This window comes from Oryza sativa, chromosome 1 (assembly GCF_034140825.1).
Source record: "Oryza sativa Japonica Group chromosome 1, ASM3414082v1".
Taxonomy (NCBI): Eukaryota; Viridiplantae; Streptophyta; class Magnoliopsida; order Poales; family Poaceae; genus Oryza; species Oryza sativa.
The window spans coordinates 4,675,957-4,696,100 of record NC_089035.1 but is presented as its reverse complement, the minus strand read 5'-3'; the positions used below and the strand labels follow the sequence as shown (position 1 = coordinate 4,696,100).

General features: G+C 39.0%; 1 protein-coding gene and 1 long non-coding RNA gene across 2 annotated transcripts; both read right to left on the bottom strand.

The window, feature by feature from the left end:
• Window positions 1-541: 541 nt before the first annotated feature.
• LOC4325666 (uncharacterized) lies at window positions 542-11,850 on the bottom strand. Its single transcript, XM_015760837.3, has 22 exons — window positions 10,898-11,850; window positions 9,922-10,037; window positions 9,409-9,617; window positions 8,239-8,358; window positions 7,998-8,126; window positions 7,792-7,917; window positions 6,802-6,857; window positions 6,604-6,703; window positions 6,396-6,513; window positions 5,770-5,979; window positions 5,369-5,681; window positions 4,679-4,772; window positions 4,349-4,457; window positions 3,797-4,068; window positions 3,587-3,714; window positions 3,245-3,479; window positions 2,553-2,741; window positions 2,183-2,466; window positions 1,913-2,093; window positions 1,583-1,825; window positions 1,325-1,407; window positions 542-1,192 (listed from the first exon to the last, which is right to left on the bottom strand). Exons 1-22 carry the CDS (start codon window positions 11,728-11,730, stop codon window positions 1,045-1,047), a joined length of 4,296 nt encoding a protein of 1,431 aa, XP_015616323.1. The 5' UTR covers window positions 11,731-11,850; the 3' UTR covers window positions 542-1,044.
• Window positions 11,851-15,547: 3,697 nt separating this feature from the next.
• Window positions 15,548-19,202, bottom strand: LOC4325665 (uncharacterized). The gene is made up of 2 exons (XR_001544338.3): window positions 16,941-19,202; window positions 15,548-16,716 (listed from the first exon to the last, which is right to left on the bottom strand). It is a non-coding gene; the product is annotated as an uncharacterized lncRNA (long non-coding RNA).
• Window positions 19,203-20,144: the final 942 nt, after the last annotated feature.

The following is a 20,144-nucleotide window of genomic DNA, read 5'->3' as shown; positions in this document are numbered from 1 at the left end:
TTTTCTGCTACTATCAGTCGCAATGTTATTGCATTGTCTTGTGTATGGTGATGCTTATTTTATACTCCCTCCGTTTTAAAATGTTTGACGCCGTTGACTTTTTAGCACATGTTTAACCGTTCGTCTTATTAGAAAAATTTGTGAAATATGTAAAACTATATGTGTACATAAAAGTATATTTAACAATAAATCAAATGATATGAAAAGAATAAATAATTACTTAATTTTTTGAATAAGACGAATGGTCAAACACGTACTAAAAAATCAACGGTGTCAAACATTTTGAAACGGAGGGAGTATTAAACATGTTCATGATGCTCCAATTTATCAATTGCACTAGATCATATCCTATAAGCGTCATGTTTATTATCTTAATATTTTGGATTAAAATATGCTGAATTGTGACCAAATTTCCAACAATAACATCTTATAAGAGATTGATATACCACACTCACAAGTCAGAACACACGTTTATAACAAGATTAACACACTAACCACACATAGCACATCCACGCGCATTGCACATCCAAGAGCGAACACATTGTCACAACTCGGTGGTATCAGCATTGCATTGGGTTAATGATGAGGGATGAAAACCATCAGCCAAGTTAGCACTTGTGTTATCCAATCAGGTAGTACAAGTTTCACAGTCAATGCCTGCCTTGCCCAGCTCAACATCTAGAGGCAAAGTACATAGCACCGACAACAAGAGCAGTAGCAACAACAACAAAATCACATCTCTTCAGTTAGCTTGGGAACTGTTTATAAACTCTATGGTGTCTAAATCCTACAAATAATGGATCAAGTACACCTTTTTTATATATACAACACCAAAATACAGGTTGGTTGTGACTGCACATATGATTAGCAGAGGGACGCGGAAATTGCATCTATAACCCACTGTAGTAGTTGCTTCTTCTTCGGCCAAAGGTCAATAAAGAAAGGCCGTGCTTTGAGTACCCCCACCCTTCCTTTTATCAACTCCCAAAAAATTGAGTTGTAAAAAGCTCCCAAAAGAACCTTTAGTAGTAGTAATGCCAAGTGTCATGACTGCCAAAATATGCTTGGGTCATTGCTATATACTGCGCGGTCTTGAATCTCTAAATTAGCCACATGCCAATCGACAAGCCTAGCTTGGATGCATTTCAGCAACATGAGTCCAGTAGGGAAGAGCCACCAGCCACTTTCATCCCTGTGATAGAATTGAAAATGCGCCGATGAGATGAAAGGAGGATCAAGACAAGGCAAAGGGGAAAAAAATGCATCCATATCCTAATTGCATTTAGTTGTATTGTATATAACTGCAAAGGGAAATGGCACTTACGTTCCAAGGTTCCATGGCTGCGTACTAGGATGTCTTTTGGTTGATGACTTGTAGTGTACAAGGCCGCAAGCAAAAGCCACAACCTGAATATCATGGGAAGAGGATTATGAAGATAAATCAACAATAAGAACAAAATCGGGGAAAGCTAAAACCAGTGAATAATGGCAGACACTAACTACAGCCGTCTTAGGATCTCAAAATACAATATAGACAAATAAGCATGCAACAATGAAATGCAGATGGACATAGCATACTTACAACATTGACCAGTGAAGTAATGTTCCATAATGCATACACACGAGCAAGGCCTGCTGATCGCCGTGGTCCATGACTAAAAAGAGCATTTATTCCAGCAGGAAAAGGTGATAGTATCCCAAGTGGAAGAACAAATAAAACTAAGAGAACATCGGCCATAGAGTATGAATATAGCTGGAGAAAAGTCAGTAACACTAAGCTAAAATCTGCGAGAAGCAATATTGAGATTACTAAGCCAACAAGATCCTGCATTTAAGAACAAGAGAATTATGGTAAGTGCAAATGCCAGGAATTTTATCATAAGAGTCTTATGTAATAATGGCAGAGAAAAACCTGATGGCCAACTGGTTTAGTGTTGTGCAAGATGAGAGAAAACGGGTAAAACAAATCTCTCCTGTCTTTAAGCGTCCTTAAGCTATTACTATCAAGAATTCCGCCTGTGATCCTTTTGCGCATAAGAGCTTCCTTAATTCTAGAATGGCCTAGTTGAGTATCAGCATGCATGTTCTGTGTTCTGTATGATGCAACAAGTCATTAGGAATAAATAGTAATGAAAAAGGGAAAGAAAACAAATGATCAGGACGAATAAAAATAGTAACTCACAGTGAATGTTGCTCTATTTTAATTCTAGGGCTACCATCAAGCTCTGCACTCATTGGTTCTTCAACAGCATAAACGACAAGACCAAGTTGGCAATACCCTAATGCTGTAGCTTGGAACCAGGCAAGATCAACACGAACACCATTCACACCCAGAGAGGGATTAGCATGGGTTTCAAGCCAGTCGAGGACAGGAAGAAATGTTCCTCTGAGACTTCCACGTCGAACCAAACGCAACTGGGCATTCAATCCAGCTACAAGACGGTGCCATATCGATGAGGGAACAGCCTGTAATGTTTAAAATAGTGTTATAGAAGTATAAGAAAAAGCTTCAGAACATAACTAATGCAGTTAGAAAGATCTTAAAATCATACCTGACTCATAAGGCTAGTGAGTACACTATCACTATGGAGTGAAAATGGAGCCATGTAACTTCCATCACCTCCAAAGATCAAGCACATTGGAAACCTTTGGCGAAGACGAGGTGGAAGATCAGGCCTTTTTTCATCTCCCCCAAGGAAGAAATCTAAATAGCCCAGCATAAGATCAGGAGTTGCAGTCACCTAAAGATTTATGAAGTAGGCAGATGTTAATTCCAAGCATCACAACACTATCAAACATGACATTCATTTAATAATTTTATTCCAAGATATAATCAATTCTGGGAAGGTAAAAACATGTAATGAGTTCATAATTGTCCAAAGAACCAAAATGGAAAAGAGCATGAAAGATTTATAGCAGAGTCACTCACAAATGGTTCAACCAACCATGCATGATATTTTCTAATTATAGATATTATTTTCTAATTATACATTCAACACAACTCTTATTCATGCAATATGGCATATTTAAGATATACAACTTCTATGACTGGTAACTTTGCACTCCAATCCTCTGATAGCATTCAGTTATAGAAGCATGCAGTAGGTACTCTGCTATTGAAGTGTAAAAAAAAAAAATCATAGAGTGAAACATCAAAGGATTTCAGTTCTTAGGCTAGGGAAGGATGACCTCAGAGATAAGCATGTGGTAGCAATCTAGAAATAGTTAAAACAGAACTACAAACCTTGAGCCCTTCATAAAGCGCACGTGAACGGCAAGAACGTAAGCACGAATGGTCATACTCAGAGCGAACAAATTCACGAAGTCTTTGCAATTTCTTTCTCCTACGGAACTGTTGCCATGACCAGGCCAAGGGGTATGCAAGTACACAGAGGATACTGTGAATCGATCCTTCCCACCACTGGTAAGCTGCAAGAGTGTTTATCTCATCGACAAATCGGTTAAATGCATCCTCATACCTGCATGCAAAAGTAACACGGATAAAACATATGCAATTACCAAAATAGAAGATACATTGAATTTGTTCAGGTAGTAGTTAGATCTATGTGAGGGCATGTACACATACACAATCTCAGAAATCTGTTCTGGTGGGGTGTGTGGGAGATGCCAAGGTTCACTGAAGGTGTTGGGGCCCATGAAATACATCCTGTGTACATGCCCATGCGATTCCTCAGCCCTATTAGTTTCCAAGACCTGCAACAAACAAAAAAAACTTCTATGAGAACCCATGATGGTCATATGGCACACAACATGACGGAAGCGGTGTATAAAATACCTCATTTAGAGATTCTAGGAAAGGAAAAGAATGATCAATTTGGGATCCTTGTTGAGTTGGTGCGGGCCCAGGTAACTCATCAGTACCAACAAATTTCATCCTGGCAACACTTAAAACAAGAGCTAACAAAACAAGAAGACCTGAAAGTAATAGGCCAAATAACCAAGGTCCCCCAAAAGTGTATATCAACTCTTCCAGAGCAGTATAACAGTGAGGCATACGATATCTATCTGATACACATTTGTATGGGCATGGGGTTTCATAAGCACCTCCTGTCAAACATAAGCTAGGTTAGAGATTAGAATGTTCAAGCAAAGTTAAAGCATCTTCTGAAGCTTGCACAACAGTATTGAAACTTAAGTAAATGCAAGGCCAATAGCAAAGTAATATAGATGAAGCTGCATGTTACAAAGGAGAAAAACAAAAGATAAATCTAAAAACAGTAGATTTATGATACCTAATTGATTTAGAAATTAGATAAACAAGTTAAAATTTTGTCCTTGGCTGCATTTCCGCTATATCACATCAAAAACTGCATAGAGAAAGAATTACCTCGGACACTTGTGTAAATCGCACGATGAGGGAGTTCATCTGGAGGGCATTGAACGCACAGAGATTTAGAAGATCCAGTAACGTTCTTATACGTTCCCAAGGGGCATTCCTGCATTTTCCACAGAAATAATTACAACCACATTAGGTAGCAACAGCATTACAGCAGATGTAAGCAACAGAATGCCACTAGATGGGGTAATATATCAAATATTATAATGACAGAACAATTGAGTAGGTTGTTTGGTGTATTTGAATCAACTTTTACAATGCAAGTTACAACTAAATAATAAGACAAGGGGCAGATGGAACTATGAAATATTAGCAAGTTACCTTGCAAAATGTACCATAGAGACCCTTTGGGCAAGCTTTTCCTGTAACTGTTCCGTTCTCGCCAGGAAATCCTTTCCCTTTGCTGATTCCTCCACTGTATAAGGATATTTGGTCAGTGCACGAGAGGAACACATAAAAATTCCAGGCATGCCACATGTCTATTGTTTGCACAAACAACTGGCAATGAAAGGACAGAATTCAAATTACACTGCATCATGGAATTTGCTGAAAGCTACAGATTCAAATTTCAATCACAGCACGTTTATAATAGTATAATCAATCAGAATTCAGTGACTTGTTTCTACGCCAGAATTCCATAAGATCAAAGTATTTCTACATATAAATACCGTCTTAACATTTTCAATTTGGTCATTACGGATTAGGGTCAAAAGTCAAAAAAATTATCAAAGCAAACATTTTCCTGTAATGATGCTTTTTCATATCTTACATTGCCCTCAGACCAGTAATTATTGCTTAAGGTGTTTCATACCCTGATAACTGAGTGATAATGTTATAAAGAAAAAGCTTCAATGTAGTGAACAAGTCACAATACGTAGCCATCACAAGGGTCCATACTAAAACTAAGCAAATTGTATGAGACAAACCATATTCGACTTGTATCACAGTGTTGAACATTCCCCTGGAGAACTAGAATACTAGAACATGTATAGGAGAAAGAATCAGACCGACCTTGTACGTATTGATCCTTTAACAGCTGCAACAGGAACATACTCATCTCCAGTTGGAATGTTTGACCAGTGGAAGTGAATCCTTCCCCCTCCACCTCCACCACTGCCAAAGTTTCCAAGACCACCAACACTTGAAAGGATGGAGCTCTCCGCTAGGGACAAAGCACGTACAAAAAGAAGAATTGTGCCCCCAGAACCACCACCGGGTCCTCCAATAGAAGCATTTGTTACCACATCAGTGGAACTTTGACCATTTGATTCTACTGAACCATAGAGGGAAAGACTTGGTAGAGAATACTCCCATGAGCCCATCACTGGAGTGCAGTTACAGCAATAGCATGAGTCCTAAAATCTATGAACTTAATAATAAACGTAGGTAAGCTAATTGAACAATTGTGTTACCTATTATACCACCACCAGCGGTGGAAAGCTTTGTGGTGTCATTACCACTGCCACTGCCAAGTTCACATGGTAAATCAGCACTACCGTACATAGATCCACCCTCAGCATGGCTTTCATTATAAAAGCCATCCCCCCCTCTACCACCATGACCACCACCACCACTTACACCACTGTTTAATATCTTTCCTTGTCCTACTCCACTTCGGCAGCCTGAAATTAGAAGATACGAAAATTAATTCTGGGATCAGTTGCCAACAGCATACCATCAAACAAAAGATCATCCTGTGGTGAAATAGTTACAACCAGATGTAGTTAAGTATACTAAAGCATTTTTTTTGAATTATGAAGGAAAATAGAAAATAAAACAAATATATAGCTCCTCTCATCATTATTTATGAATTAGCCACTGAAGAAGCTGCAAGGTATGTAAACAGTATACTGCAACTTGAGATGACAAAGCCCTCTGAGTTTCAACATCGTAGTACATGTGCACCATATCCAGAAGCTTAAACTCTCTTAAGCTTAGAAACCCAGCAACTCTACAAATTTCTGCAGCATTGATCCAGAAGTGCAGGGAACAAGCCAATGATACAGAATGGTAAACAAAAGGAAGGTACAAAAATTACCCAAGCCTGTTGCACTGATGGTACCAGATGTGTGCACACTGACACTTCTAGCTCTATTGAAATGAATTACAGTTCCTTGTACGAGACCCCAGATGTCAATATCTTCAACACGACATACCTGAAAGAGAAGTGGTCAAATTTTGCATTACACTAGCAAAGGAACCCATCCATGACACATCACAAGGTAAGGTTCAAAAACTGAATGCACCTGAAGAGTAAATGACAGTGATGAGTTCAGATTGCAATCTTCTGGTGGGTGTATTATTTCCACAGGACAGATGTCATCATCACAGTTCAGCTTTGGTGCCCTAATAGATGCACACAAGAATAAATGAGATGAATCTTTTGGCATATAAAACATAAGAAAAGATAATTTCAATTCAATGTTGAAGGTGGCAGTATTTACACGTCACCGCTACTTCCATTTACAAGTGGACCCCGTAAAATGGAGCCAGGTCCAACCTACAAAAGAAATGCTTATCACAACCTCTTCTTAATAATAGTACAAGTACAGATCCTAAAACTACAAGTACAGGGAAAATACAAAATAATACACCAAAACAAAGAAAGTATGCAGAAGTGATCACGTCATAATTAATTCTGCAATAGCACACAGCAGGTGAAGAAAATTTTATCCAATAATCCAATATACATAAGCAAATCACATCACAGACAGGTTTCTTTAGAAAGCTGGCTGTCTGTCTCACTGTCATGTCTTTCCTTTTTAAAATAAAGTACTTTTTTGGCCCCCTAACTCTGGCAGGAGTCTAATATTCAATCTAAGCCAAAATCCAGCCATTTTCAACCCACCCACCCCCAAAAAATACAAAAGTAACTTCCAAATCCGGCAAATATCACCCAATACTAGTTTTAATGGTGGTTTCCATTGAGGTGGACCACACTTATGAATGGTGTCCAGCTGTCATTGGAAGAACATCACCTTACATTTCACCACTCCAGCACCAGCAAGAGCTGCTCTAAATATGCGCAGGTGCACGCCCCCACTGCCACTCTTTACTGAGACAGTCAGAACAACGTACACCCCCTAAACATGTCAGCACCATGGCACAAAAGAGTGATGTGGCAAAACCACCACTAAAACTAAAACCTGTCTGTCAGTGACAGTTGTCCAGTTTTGTTATGGGAGTAAAAAGTAACCATTTTTTTAGTTACAAGGTGGAAAGTGGACTCCGAGCAGAGTTCAAGGAGCAAATGTAGTCTTTACTTTCTTTCCTTTATGGGAACTAAGGCAAAGAAGCTAATCCAGACCCACCATGTTAAAGTCAAAAGCCTTTCCTTTGAAGGTGCAACAACCATGTGGTAGATAAAAATAAATAACTACAGAAAAGCTGTGGAGAATTAAAGCAAAATGCAGTAGAACAAAGGGTTATCATACTTTTATACTGTAGAATAGAGATAAAATAAGTCGTTGTGCTTCAATTATGTCTCCTTCTCCAGATAAATTCAACAGACCTTGACCACGAACTCCAAGATTAGCATTAGAGTGTATTACAGATGATTCCTGACAAATATATGAGCAGAACTTTTATGCGAAGTGTTAAGGCAGAGAAGAGAAAAAGAGTCATTGACAGTGAACATTACCTTTAGAACTATCAAATTGCTAGCATCAAGTAACGATGTTGCAACTATTGAATCTCCACCACCATCAATTAACATTTTGGAGTTCCACATAAGAAGCATCTTTACAGACATTCTCAAGGCACCAAACACCTGAAAACAATTCATATTGGTGCATAGAAATTGGCATGCGTTTAGCACATATAGTAAGGTGAATACCATAAAACAACACAATACATGGCAAGAACAAATAGTAAAATAACACCTTGATTGTTGAGTCACTCATAAGAAGCTCCTCAGCCATCAATTCAAACTCCGAGTATGGATAACGGGTCAAACCAAAAGTTAGAATAGCACCGGATAGAAGACTAAGTTGCCCTTGGACCTGAAAGTATAAATAAAAAGTTGCGGACTATCGTTAAATATTGCGCAAAGCAATATTGACAAGCATTTTCCTAATTATCAGGTAATGGCAACTCCCACATTTGCATAATGTACGTGAAGGAAGTGCAGTGCAAAATAATGGAAACTGTAAGAAATATGTGACTTGCCAAAATGCAGAGACAGCCTCAAACTCAGAAAAAGAACATGTATAGACCTTACTGATTGAGTGTAAATTATCATACTGTACCAGTGGCAGACGCAGCTATAAAATAAAGATGGGGGCAAAAATTCTCGATAAAGATAATAAAACGCAACATATACTGTACCATATTTATATTGTAATTGTATTAAAAAAACATATTACAGTCAATAAACTAAGGCACAAAAGAACATCAAAGATACACAATAGAGTATAATTCTAGAGTCGCCTCTCCATAGCTGGCTGCTGGCTAGGGCATCGGGCAGACCGGCAGAGGCGCGGTCGTGTGCCCACGGGCCCGCGCACGGCACAGTGTTAGCACAGACTGACTCTGGCAGCTAGCATAGTAACCGGCACAGCGAAGAGGACAAGAGCAATAAAGATGAATAGTCAGGTGCTCTGGCAAAGAGGTACATCATCACGAAATTGAAAGATGGAACAACGATTGATTGTCTCATGACTGGACTGGAGTACTTAATTAATTTTATGGGCTTCTTATGGTCTGGTGGATAATGGCTAATATGGGCGGCCCAGTACTAAAAGGGGGTTCTGGGGAGTGTGGGGTGACATGGACCATAGCTGGGCCAGCCGACCCAACCTACCGAATGGGTGGATCCACCACTAACAGTACAAATTTATCCACACTTGTTCAACGTGCTACCACTGATGCAAAAAGAGGAACAAGAGTAAGTATAGATTAACAGTCTTACAATTTGAAGTGCATATGCATGTAAGTATTATAGAAACCAATGAATTTATGACAGCAAAATGGCAAATATCATACTAAAGAGTAAAGAAACCATGATCTGTAGAGAGAGAATTAATGAACATCTGAAAGATACAGATTCATACCTGAACACGACTCCATAGCAAGGGAACAGCAACTTTAGCATGATTCTTGACAAAAACATTGGTCCATAGTGGTTGATTTGGGAACTCTAAAAGAAGAGTGTCAGTTTGTGTACTCAAGTTGTTGTTGCTAACAACAAGACTCTTAGGTACAGCCTCATAAAGAGTTCCGGCAGCTCCTGCATTATCTGGACAGCCCGAACTCTTCCCCCCTGAAAAAGGTATAAACGTTAATTCAAACATAAACAAAACAATAAAATTGTCTACACTATAGCTCCATCCATATTCTATATATCATTAGAAAGTTACTCAGAATATGAGCTTCATCTCATTAAACAAAAGACTAATAACATACTGAGGCCTAACAGTAATAAAAAGGAGTCTCAGAATATTTTGCGACAAACAATACAGTACGATCATGCTGCCTGCAAATATATAGTTGCTATTTGATAATCTGCATTTCAGGGATATAAGAAAGGATCAGTGTCACAGTGTGCATAAGACCAAGCACAATACCATGAGCAAAAACTTGGGTGTCATCATGTCTACTGAAAACATTAATAGAAACGCGTCCTCCACCACCCCCAGCCAGACCATTCCCTCCTGAAGCACTTATCTTGCCAGCACCATGCCTGTTGCAAACAGAAGATCAGAAGGGGAAAGTTTGCAATTCTGCATGGGCTTATTGAATATACTAGAGCGCATAGTCAACAGATTTATAACAAACCAAAATAACAGCTAGTTCAAGCTAATGAAAGCATTCCTCAACTCAAATGCCACTCATTACTGCATTGGTGGTCTAGTGTTTAGCTGGATTGGTTTGAACTACCAAATATGTGCAATTGTGAAAGTTGGTAACAATAAAATGAAACTATTCCTATATTCATTTATTAGTCAATCAATTATATGCATAATTTAACCACTGAACTAATCTGGACTGTGACATTAATTTCTCTTATTAACACCTAGTGCAAAAAAAAATCCTCAAATCCAATTGTCTAGTACCATAGTCAAGCTTGAGCTCATGACTACATACTAAATATGCTAAACTCATACATTCCTATCACATTAGTCCTTAACTTCTCAAGTGTTAAGAAAAATTACAACCAGACTGAACATTTAATAACTTCATGTTCTTTTTGTTCGTTGAAGAAGCTGCAATTCCATTGTGGCGGCTAATCGTTTATTAACAAAAATATAAACAGCATGACAGGAAATCTTGTTCTCATATCTATTAGACCGAGCAAGCCTCTGTAAATCCCTAATATGTTTAGTACTACCTCCCCGCATCCATGACTCATTAATAACAAAATGAAAAACAGGTATAAATACGAAATAAATCCTACTGAACCAATATATTCATATGTGACCTCAGCTTTGGAAACTGTTTCTAATCTGCAAGTTTGTTAGGCAGTTTAAATGCCCATGCATCATTTCAATTAGCACATGTAGGAAGCAGGAAGGAATTTGAAGCAATTCTAAGAACACTTACATAGTCTTAGACTTGATATAGATGCTTCCCCCAGAACCACCACCGCCCTTCTCGCTGCTATCCCCTCCATCGGCGAGCACTGTGCCATTCATTATCAGGTCATCGGCATACAGCCACACGATACCGCCGCCGCTTCCGCCGTAGTCCTTCTCAACGCTGGTAGAGCCCCCTTTGCTTCCATAGCTAAACGGGTGCTCGAGGTCGGACCACGCGTAGGCGTCACCGCCCCACGAGTCCTCCTGCGTCTGCCCATCCTTGACGTAGCAGCTGGCGCCACGGCCACCGTGGCCGCCGCCGTCGCCGTGCGTCCCCGTGGGCACCCCGCTGGTCCGCTCGGGCGGATCGCCGGCGAGCGCGGTGGTGTTGACAACGACCGTGTCGGCGATTGTGACGTTGGCCGCGGCGAGGGAGACCCTCCCGGCGATGACGCGGACGCCGCGGCCGAGGCGGACCTCGCCGGAGAGGTTGGCGGAGATGACGCAGCCGGGCCTCTGGCAGGTGAGGGCGGCGCCGGCGAGGAGCACGAGGCTGCCCTCCCCGGTGATGTAGACGTCCCCGCCGAGCTCCACCTCCTCGGAGACCTCGCAGCGGGTGCTGAAGTTCCCCTTCCCGTGCAGGTCCCCCTCGCAGGTGGCCGCGGGCGCCACCGGCGGCGGCGGCGGCGGCGGCGGCGACGGCGGCGAGTAGTCGTGCCACGTCAGGATCGAGTACGGGTCCGGCGCCTCCCGATCTGTCGCCTCCCCCTCCCCTCCTCCTCCCCCCCAGCCCAGCCCCGCGCTCCCGAGGGCCACGCCGACGACCAGCAGCAACCGGAGGTGGAGGTGGGGTGCCATGGGCTGGGACGCATCAGACTCCAGCCGCTAGAAGAGTTCCCCGCAAGCTGAGCTCCGGTGGGCCTTCGACGGAGATCCTCCTCGGCGGCGGCGGCGGAGGCGGCGGGGTTGGGTTTGGTTGCGCCTCCTCCTCCTCCTCCCCCTATTTGGGTTGGGTTTAGTTTCTCTCTCCTCTACTACTAGTCTCTTCTCTTTCTCTCTCCTCTTCTTTTTCTCCTCTTCTTCTCGATGGGGGAGGGGGAGGGGGAGGGAGAAGCTGGGGGAGGCGTCGGATGGTGCTTTGAGATTCGTGCGGGTAGGTAGGCACTGCAGGGTTCGGCGTTGTGTGTGGACTGTAGTGGAGAGACTACGGACAAGTGGAGCAGAACTGGAGAAGACGCCGGGGTTTTTTTTTTTCCTACCTTTTTCTTCTCAGCTGCTTTGCTTAAGTGTGTTAAATTAGATTTATTTAGCTTTAAAAAGCACATTTATTGTTGGATTATTCTGTTTTATTTATCCCTCTATAAATCTAGAATTGTAGAGGTTTTTTTGCATTTATGCTCTGCTATTACATTAATTAACTCATTTCAGACAGATATGTTGTCTAGTAAAAAACCTATAATTATTATCATCTACAGTACCTGTAGATGTTTGGTTGACATTTTGTTTTTGTTTATGTCTTTTTTTTTCTTTTGCCCAGAGCTCACAAAACAGTTTGGTGGTTAGTTTAAAATGACATGTTAGCTTGATGAAAGTGCATAGGTGAGCTTTTTCAAAAGAAAAAAATAAAAAGATGGAAGTTATTGGACTTATCTGGAACCTTATCGAGGAAGACATCTAGAAAGTCTTCACGTTTTGCAAATACGCCCCTCTATTTTTGCAATGAGGTCACCAGCTTATCCATTCCTGTATTAGTACTACTTTTTTGTTTGTGTTGTTTTTATTTTTTTGCACCGTTTCTTTGCCTTGTAGTATAAACTGGGTATATTTGCTTTTTGTTTCTAGTGCAAAATATGCTTTATTTCCCTTATAAATAAGCGTGTTATGTCCAAATAAATTAAACTTTTTGTAAAGGCTCTTGGCAATACTATTTGGCAAGTAGCACTGGGGAACACTGCACACATGCTCTGAAGAAAAGCATACTTCCAGATGAAGTTTTCTGGAAAGAAAACAATTATTTACACAAATTAACTAAGGGTGTGTTTAGTTCACGTCAAAATTAGAAGTTTGATTGAAATTGGAACGATGTGATGAAAAAATTGGAAGTTTGTGTGTGTAGGAAAGTTTTGATGTGTTTGAAAAGTTAGAAGTTTGAAAAAAAAAGTTGGAAACTAAACCAGTTTAAAAATGCCTAAAATTTATTGATTGATGGATAATTTGATTTTATGATAGCTGTTTGAGGGTATAAAAAATAAATTAACCACTAAAGAGCAGAAAGGTTGTTTTTAAAAGGTATTTCAAGAAAAAAATTATATATAATTTATTTAAAAACACACCGTTTAGAGGCGAAGCGTGCAAATGAAAATGAGCATCTCAAAATCAGAAAAGAACGGGCCTTAATGCTGCCTACAAATCAAATGGGTGGAATATTGCATCATAACTTGCAATTAACGCTAATTAAATACACTTTTTTCTCTAACAAACTTAAGCACCAGGTGGTGGTTTGATGCCTGAAGAGGAAGACATCTAGAAAGTCATCACGTTTTTTGCAGATACATTCATGTATTATTACCTTCTTTTTTCACCATTTCTTTGCCTTATTATAAACTGGATATAATTTGCTTTTTGTTTCTAGTGCCAAAAAATGCTTTATTTCCCTTTGTCAATAAGTGTGTTGTCTCTCCAAATAATTGAAACTTTTTGGTAAAGGCTCTTAGCAATTGACAGGTAATAGTACACAAGTACTGATCAGGAACACTGCACACATGCTCTGCTGCTCTGAAGAAAAGAACACTTTCAGATGAAGTTTTCTTGGAAGAAAACAAATCATTTACACAAATCAACTTAATGCTGCCTCCAAAACCAAAAGGATATAACATTGCATCATAACTTGCAATTAACACTAATTAAATACACTTTTTTTTCTCTCTAACAAACCTAAGCACCAGGTGGTGTTGTGATATATACAGATGCCTGAAGAGTGAGACTGAAGATATTCTGAAAAGAAAGGGCTTGATGCTGAAGGAAGTTCAGACAGAAAGAAGCGTGCGTTTTTGGAGAAATCGGTGGCCGAAAGAAGTAAACGGTGCTTTATCTCCTTTCTTTTTTCTGCTAATATATGCAGGAAAAAAAATTGGGCAGCCTATATATGTGTACCAGCAGTGATCTAGTGATGCAGGCACACGACAGATAGATGCACTTTTAAGAGCACTGTTACACGTACTAAAATTTTCTTACTAAATTTGCACTAACAATCATCTCAACTGTTTGATTCAAGTAGATGGAAGATATAAAAAATCTAAATGCACTCATAATACGACATGTCAATGTTAGTAAAAATTTAGTAAGAAAAAGTTAGTACGTATAGATTTTTCCCACTTTTAATTTGTTCTTTTCCTTCAGTTTTTAGTTTGTGCACGGCTGCTTTTATATTGACATTGCTCGGTTCACCTTTTTGGAGATTGTGATTTACTCATGGTTTTGTTGTTCTAAAAGAAGACCACATCAGAAAATGTTGGGATAAGATCTGTTTCAGGAGGCCATGGTATTTAGAAAAAAAAAAGGAAAATGAAACAAGATTTTTTGCTGAGCCAACAAATGTTCCCCGGCCAAATTTTATTAAGAGATGCATGGTGTGTACTGTGCATGATTGTGTATTTAGCTATGATTTGTATAAAAAAACACTACAAAGGATTGTGAGAATTCAGACGAAATTTTAGATGTTGGATGGCTTTGATGACTCGTGTGGTGTGGACCACCAATTTTATGTTCATCCATGGAGGGAGAAATGGAAATTGTGATAATTCGAAGTTAAGATTTCACCAACGTGCAGAAAAGGTGATTACAGAATAAAATGGAAATTATGCTTTGCACTTTGTCGTTCATCTTGTCATACATTGAGCTTTCAAGGATGACTCAAGATGTCACAGTCCAAGGAATACTAGTTTGTCTGGATTTACAAGAAGCAGTTAAGGTCGGCTTTAGGCAAGATTAACAAATCCAACGTTGTCGGTCAACCATAAACAAGTTGAAATTTAGGTTGTACTTGTACATTTTGATGTATTTTGTAAATTATTAGATAAGTTACAATGGCTCTAACGTCATCGTATTATTTCCACTTCGACGTCATGGTATATCATAAATTCACATATGTTCCACACTAGTTAATAGCTTGCTAACTGGATATTAGTGTTAATTGCAATAGCATATATAGTACTATTACTATATACATATTGCTTCATCATTTCCTATGCAGCTTGTTAGCTGCAACCAAAATTTTGATTTAAAATCTTAATTTTAGAGTTGGTTTTATTTTTTTCATAGCTTTTTTTAATATTAGCTTTTAAATCGTCAAAAAATCATATATAAAATTTTTATCAAAAATTATTTTTTGTCACTAATGTTGTGATAACCAATTGTAGATGAAACGTTGGGACTGATAAGCATCATACATCAATGGACACATGTTAAATAACATTGCGTTGTTACAAATTATTAGCCTGGTTTAGCTCGACATTTCTCAAGAATTAATGAAGCACATGCTTTTTATGCAGAAACATGTGGAAATATTTCTGATTACGAGTGGACATGAAAACCCCACACCAAGATACACAGCAAAAGTGCCTTGTCATGACCCTGCCACCCCAGGCACTGTTAAGATTTTCAGAGCATAATCACCACACAAATTGCAACTTGACAAGGTTTTATTAGCCCCTAAGGCTAAAGCAGGAGCACAGTAGCACAGTGGCACAGTGCAGAGATAGAATGATAGATAGATAGAGCAGCAGTGATATAGAGGGCCACAGCCAAACACGCCAAACAAAACCGTCCATCACAGAAAGCCACTTTTTTTTTTCTAGGTTTTCTTCTTTTTCTCAACCTGGGAGAGAATCTGGGGTGGAGATTAGGCAGAAAAGGGGTACTAACATCACATTGACACCATTAGGAGTGCTTCTTCTGATCTCATTTTCAATAGGTCAAATCCAATGTTCTTTTCCATCCGATTGATTTTCCTTGCCAAGGAGGTCAGCCCAGCCGCCCTTTCGGCTAGGATGACAAAAGGATGATCTATGAAAGGGACGTATGCAAATTATGATAAACATATATATAAAAAATGGAGCTTGTAGTTTTTTCAACCCGAATTCTACATGAATGACGGGGGATCGAAATGACAATGATGGAGGGCGTGGCCAAGGTAGATAGTGTTTTAAATATGCTGAGCTATTATTTTTCTTCAAGTAAAAGGTACACGCTTTTATCCGAGGCCAGAAAAGTCTACCAAAAAGTTTTTAAAAAGATCATTTGGCGAGGAGGGGAAAAAAGTGTTTGATACATGTTAGGTGATTCGCAACCATAAAAAGCACGCAATTCCATGATTATAACTTTGGTACGTAGTGTTGTACTTAAGAGGGTGAACACTCTCTCTATTTTATATCATAATAAGTTGATTTGACTTTTTTCTTAATCAAACAAAGCAACATTTTCTACACAAAACAAAAATGTTATCAAAGTTACATGTAATGACGAAGCTAATTTAACGTTGTGAATATTGCTAATATTTTCTATAAATTTATCAAATAAAAAATTAAAAAACAAAATGACTTATAATTTAAAAAAACGGAGAGAGTACTATTTAAGAACCAGAAGTACATTCGACATGATGGCAAACCAAACCAAACCATTTCTGCTGGACAAGTAACCGGTTAACCACTTGTAACTTTTACACTTTTCAGGGACCAATTTTATGCTGAGCTGCTGCTGGCCCATGCATAGCTGAGATGCTGGCTCAAACAGAGATTGCCCCAAAAGGATGAAGCCCAGATGAAGCTAAGTAGAAGAAATATTTTCCTGAGAAACGAATAAGTCCATTATACATCTCTGAACTATTGCTGCTGATCGAATTGCATCTCTCAACTGCAAAACCGGGTGTAACACCTTTCCACCATATTTCGAAGATGGGGGAGACGTTGTACCCGGTTTTGCTGTTGAGGGATGTGGTTCAACCAGAAGCAAGAAGAGGGAGACAAAATAGACTTACTGTCATGCGAAATGAATTACCACGGCCCAATTACCTGAATTGGCCGGAGGAACGTGGAGCTTCCCTTCTCACACATGTGGACCGGACCATCCATCCGCCGTGCGTGTGCCTGCATTGCCCCAACTTGGGCTTCTTTTTCGATTTTTTTTCAGATCAAACTTGGGTACTTTCACGATTTCAACACAGTTTTTTTTTTACAACTATCAACACAGCTCGACTATATAGCAAAAACCTGCATGGCTTAATTTGGACCCTTTTTGTTTCAACTTGTTCATCCGATCCGATTATTATAACAGATTAATTGCTCCATGTTTCAAAAATAGCAAATAGCACATAGTCACAAATAGCAGATAATCTCTATAGGCGTTGATTCTAAAATCGGTACCTATATGGTTGTGCATTAGAGCACCCGCAATGGTAAAGTAAGGTGCTATCTATAAAACATGTACATCTCAGCAATAGACTAGATTAATAGTAAACCATCTCAATAGTATGTCTACATGGGTATCTATAGCTTTCTAATACATTGTCTCGTTTTTCTCTATAGACTATCTCCAGGTTAGTAGATAGCTTTGCTCTCTCTCTCTTCATTTAATCTCTTTCAAGTAGGAAAATATGCTGACATGGATATCTTATAGAGAGCCTATAGATAACCATTGTGGGTGCCCTTAGTACCGTTAAATTGACACCGGCTGGAAAATCGATCGGTATTTATGGTCGGTTCTCAATCGGTGTCAATAAGGGCTTTTGTAGTAGTGTATATGTATGAACGAACATTTGAAATCATAAAATACAGGGCTTGTGAACTATGGTCACACGCATATATCGACAGTAGTATAAGCTACGGGGAAAATATCGTTGCATACATCTTCTACTCATTAACTTGTCAAGTTAAATTTGTATTATATGACCTTACACGTCTTTGGTTTGATTGATGATTGATTAATTAATTGTTTGATCTAGACAACTCCATGTATTTTTGTGATTAGAATTGCTTCATGCTTTTTCTATATAGACAAATGATTATAGAGGGGTGAATGTTCAGAAATTATTTTAACTTCACAAGAACAACACTGAAGAATTCAATTTAATGTACATTTAATTCTAGCTGGCAAATTACAGTCAAATTAAACAAGTATAAATTAAGATTGACAGGTAATATTGAAAGATCGAAGCTAGCACTTCATTACTAGGAAGAAGTAATTAATTAAGGTGGCATAGAATAAATTGCACAAGTATATTGGATTCTATTTCTCAACTGCTATGCATAAAAAAACAGTATATAGTACTTGCAACAGATTCCAATTACAATATAATGTAAACTTGTGCTCACAAATTAAAGAAACTGAAAGCCTAAATTGATTTATCAATTATATGTAGTACATGAAATAACAGTAAGCACCAGCACATACATAGTAGATTCAATTCATGGACAGATTCAGAGAAGGAGCTAGCTAGAGACCCCAATTAATTAGACACCCTTCAAGAGTATATATACTAGCTACACTCATATTATTTCTCAGAAATACTTCACAGAGAGAGTACGCATGATCGATTTCGGTGCTCACAATAATTATTTGATCCGGCTCTTGATCATTCAGAGATGATCTAGTCTGACAGCCAAGAACAAAAATTAAACCAATGCACACCTTCTTCTGACGACTATGAAAATCGTCAGAACGACCTCGTCTCGTCTTTGTACTAGCTGGAAACTAGCTAGTGTATGCCTGCATATAATTAATTAAACAGCGAAAAGAAATATAATGAATCAAATCATAGCTAGTTTGTGTTTTGCCGTGGAGATGATATTGGCAGGCTCATCATAATAAGCATGTGCATAATAGCTAGCTAGGCAGAAAATTTAACAGGAGATCTGGCAAAGAAATTACTGTCAACTGAGAGAAGGAGATTAATCATATTGGGCATGGTGAACGGCTGACAGATAGAGAGTGAGCACGCACAGCTCCCAGCATGGCTCTTGCATGCTAAGAAAGCACCGTGTGTGCTCACTCTCTTCTGTCAGACCTCCAAAACCCATAGAGATCTCTTCCCCTCTCAAGACAAATTAACTGATCCAAAAACCCCAAGAAATTAAATTAAACTGTTCTCTTTCTTTGTGAAAAAAAATGAACAAGCATGTATGTGGTTGTGGTCATATATGCAAGAAATGAGGCCGGATCAGCAGCTGATCATCATACACAAATAATTAAGCAGCTTAATTTGCTCAAGTATATTACTACCTCAAAGAAGATAGATATGAGAGAACAGTATAACACATGAGGGAGAAAGAGAGAAAGAGAGATCAAATGGCTGACAGAGAGAGAAGTGAGCACACATAGCTTCAAGCATGAGTCCATTCAGCATGCAAGAAAGTCACCATGTGTGCTCACTCTCTTCTGTCAGCCTCACCTCTCACCCCTCTCTTCCTCCTAACAACTCCAACAAGCACACAAAAACACAAACCAAGAAGAGTTAAACATGAAGCTAGATAGCTAGTAGTAGCCTCTTCTGAAGAACTGATCATCTCTCCCTCTCTCTATCTAGACCTCTCTCATGGATTAGCTAGCCATATCTCTCTCTACATCTCACTAACTGTAGAACATTACTGTTGATTTGGATGGTGAGCTGTGGAGGAGATGGTACGGTATTTATAGGAGATGGAAAGGATGGGTTACTTGGGCAGTTTCCGTTTGAATGGAATAAACGGGGAGATGCCGCCATTGGCCGATTGATGTAACAACAGAGAAGACGAATTAATTAATTAATAATTAATTAATTAATTTTCTTGTCACCAACCTAGCTACTGGTATCGACCGTAGTAGCTGCCTATAGCCTAGCTTCTCTCTTCCATCTCGACATCTCTTCTCCTATGTGGGACAAGCTTGACACATGAACGAGATAAGCTTGCTTTGGAGCCTACTACAGCTTGGATGGACCATATATATGCATGCATCGATCATACAGTCCACAACTTTACAGAAAATAAACTTCTTTCTGTTAATTCACAGCTAAAATATAATCTTTCGACTATTACATAGGATTAATATATAGCAAAAAAGAAAAGTGTATACAATATACTCCATCTGTCCTAAAATATAAGGAATTTTGAAGGGATATAATATTTATTAGTACTATAAATCTAGATAAGCTCTTTATCCAGATTCATAGTACTAGAAAATGTTACATCCCTTTAAAATCCCTTATATTAATTATGAGACGGAGGGAGTATAATTATATA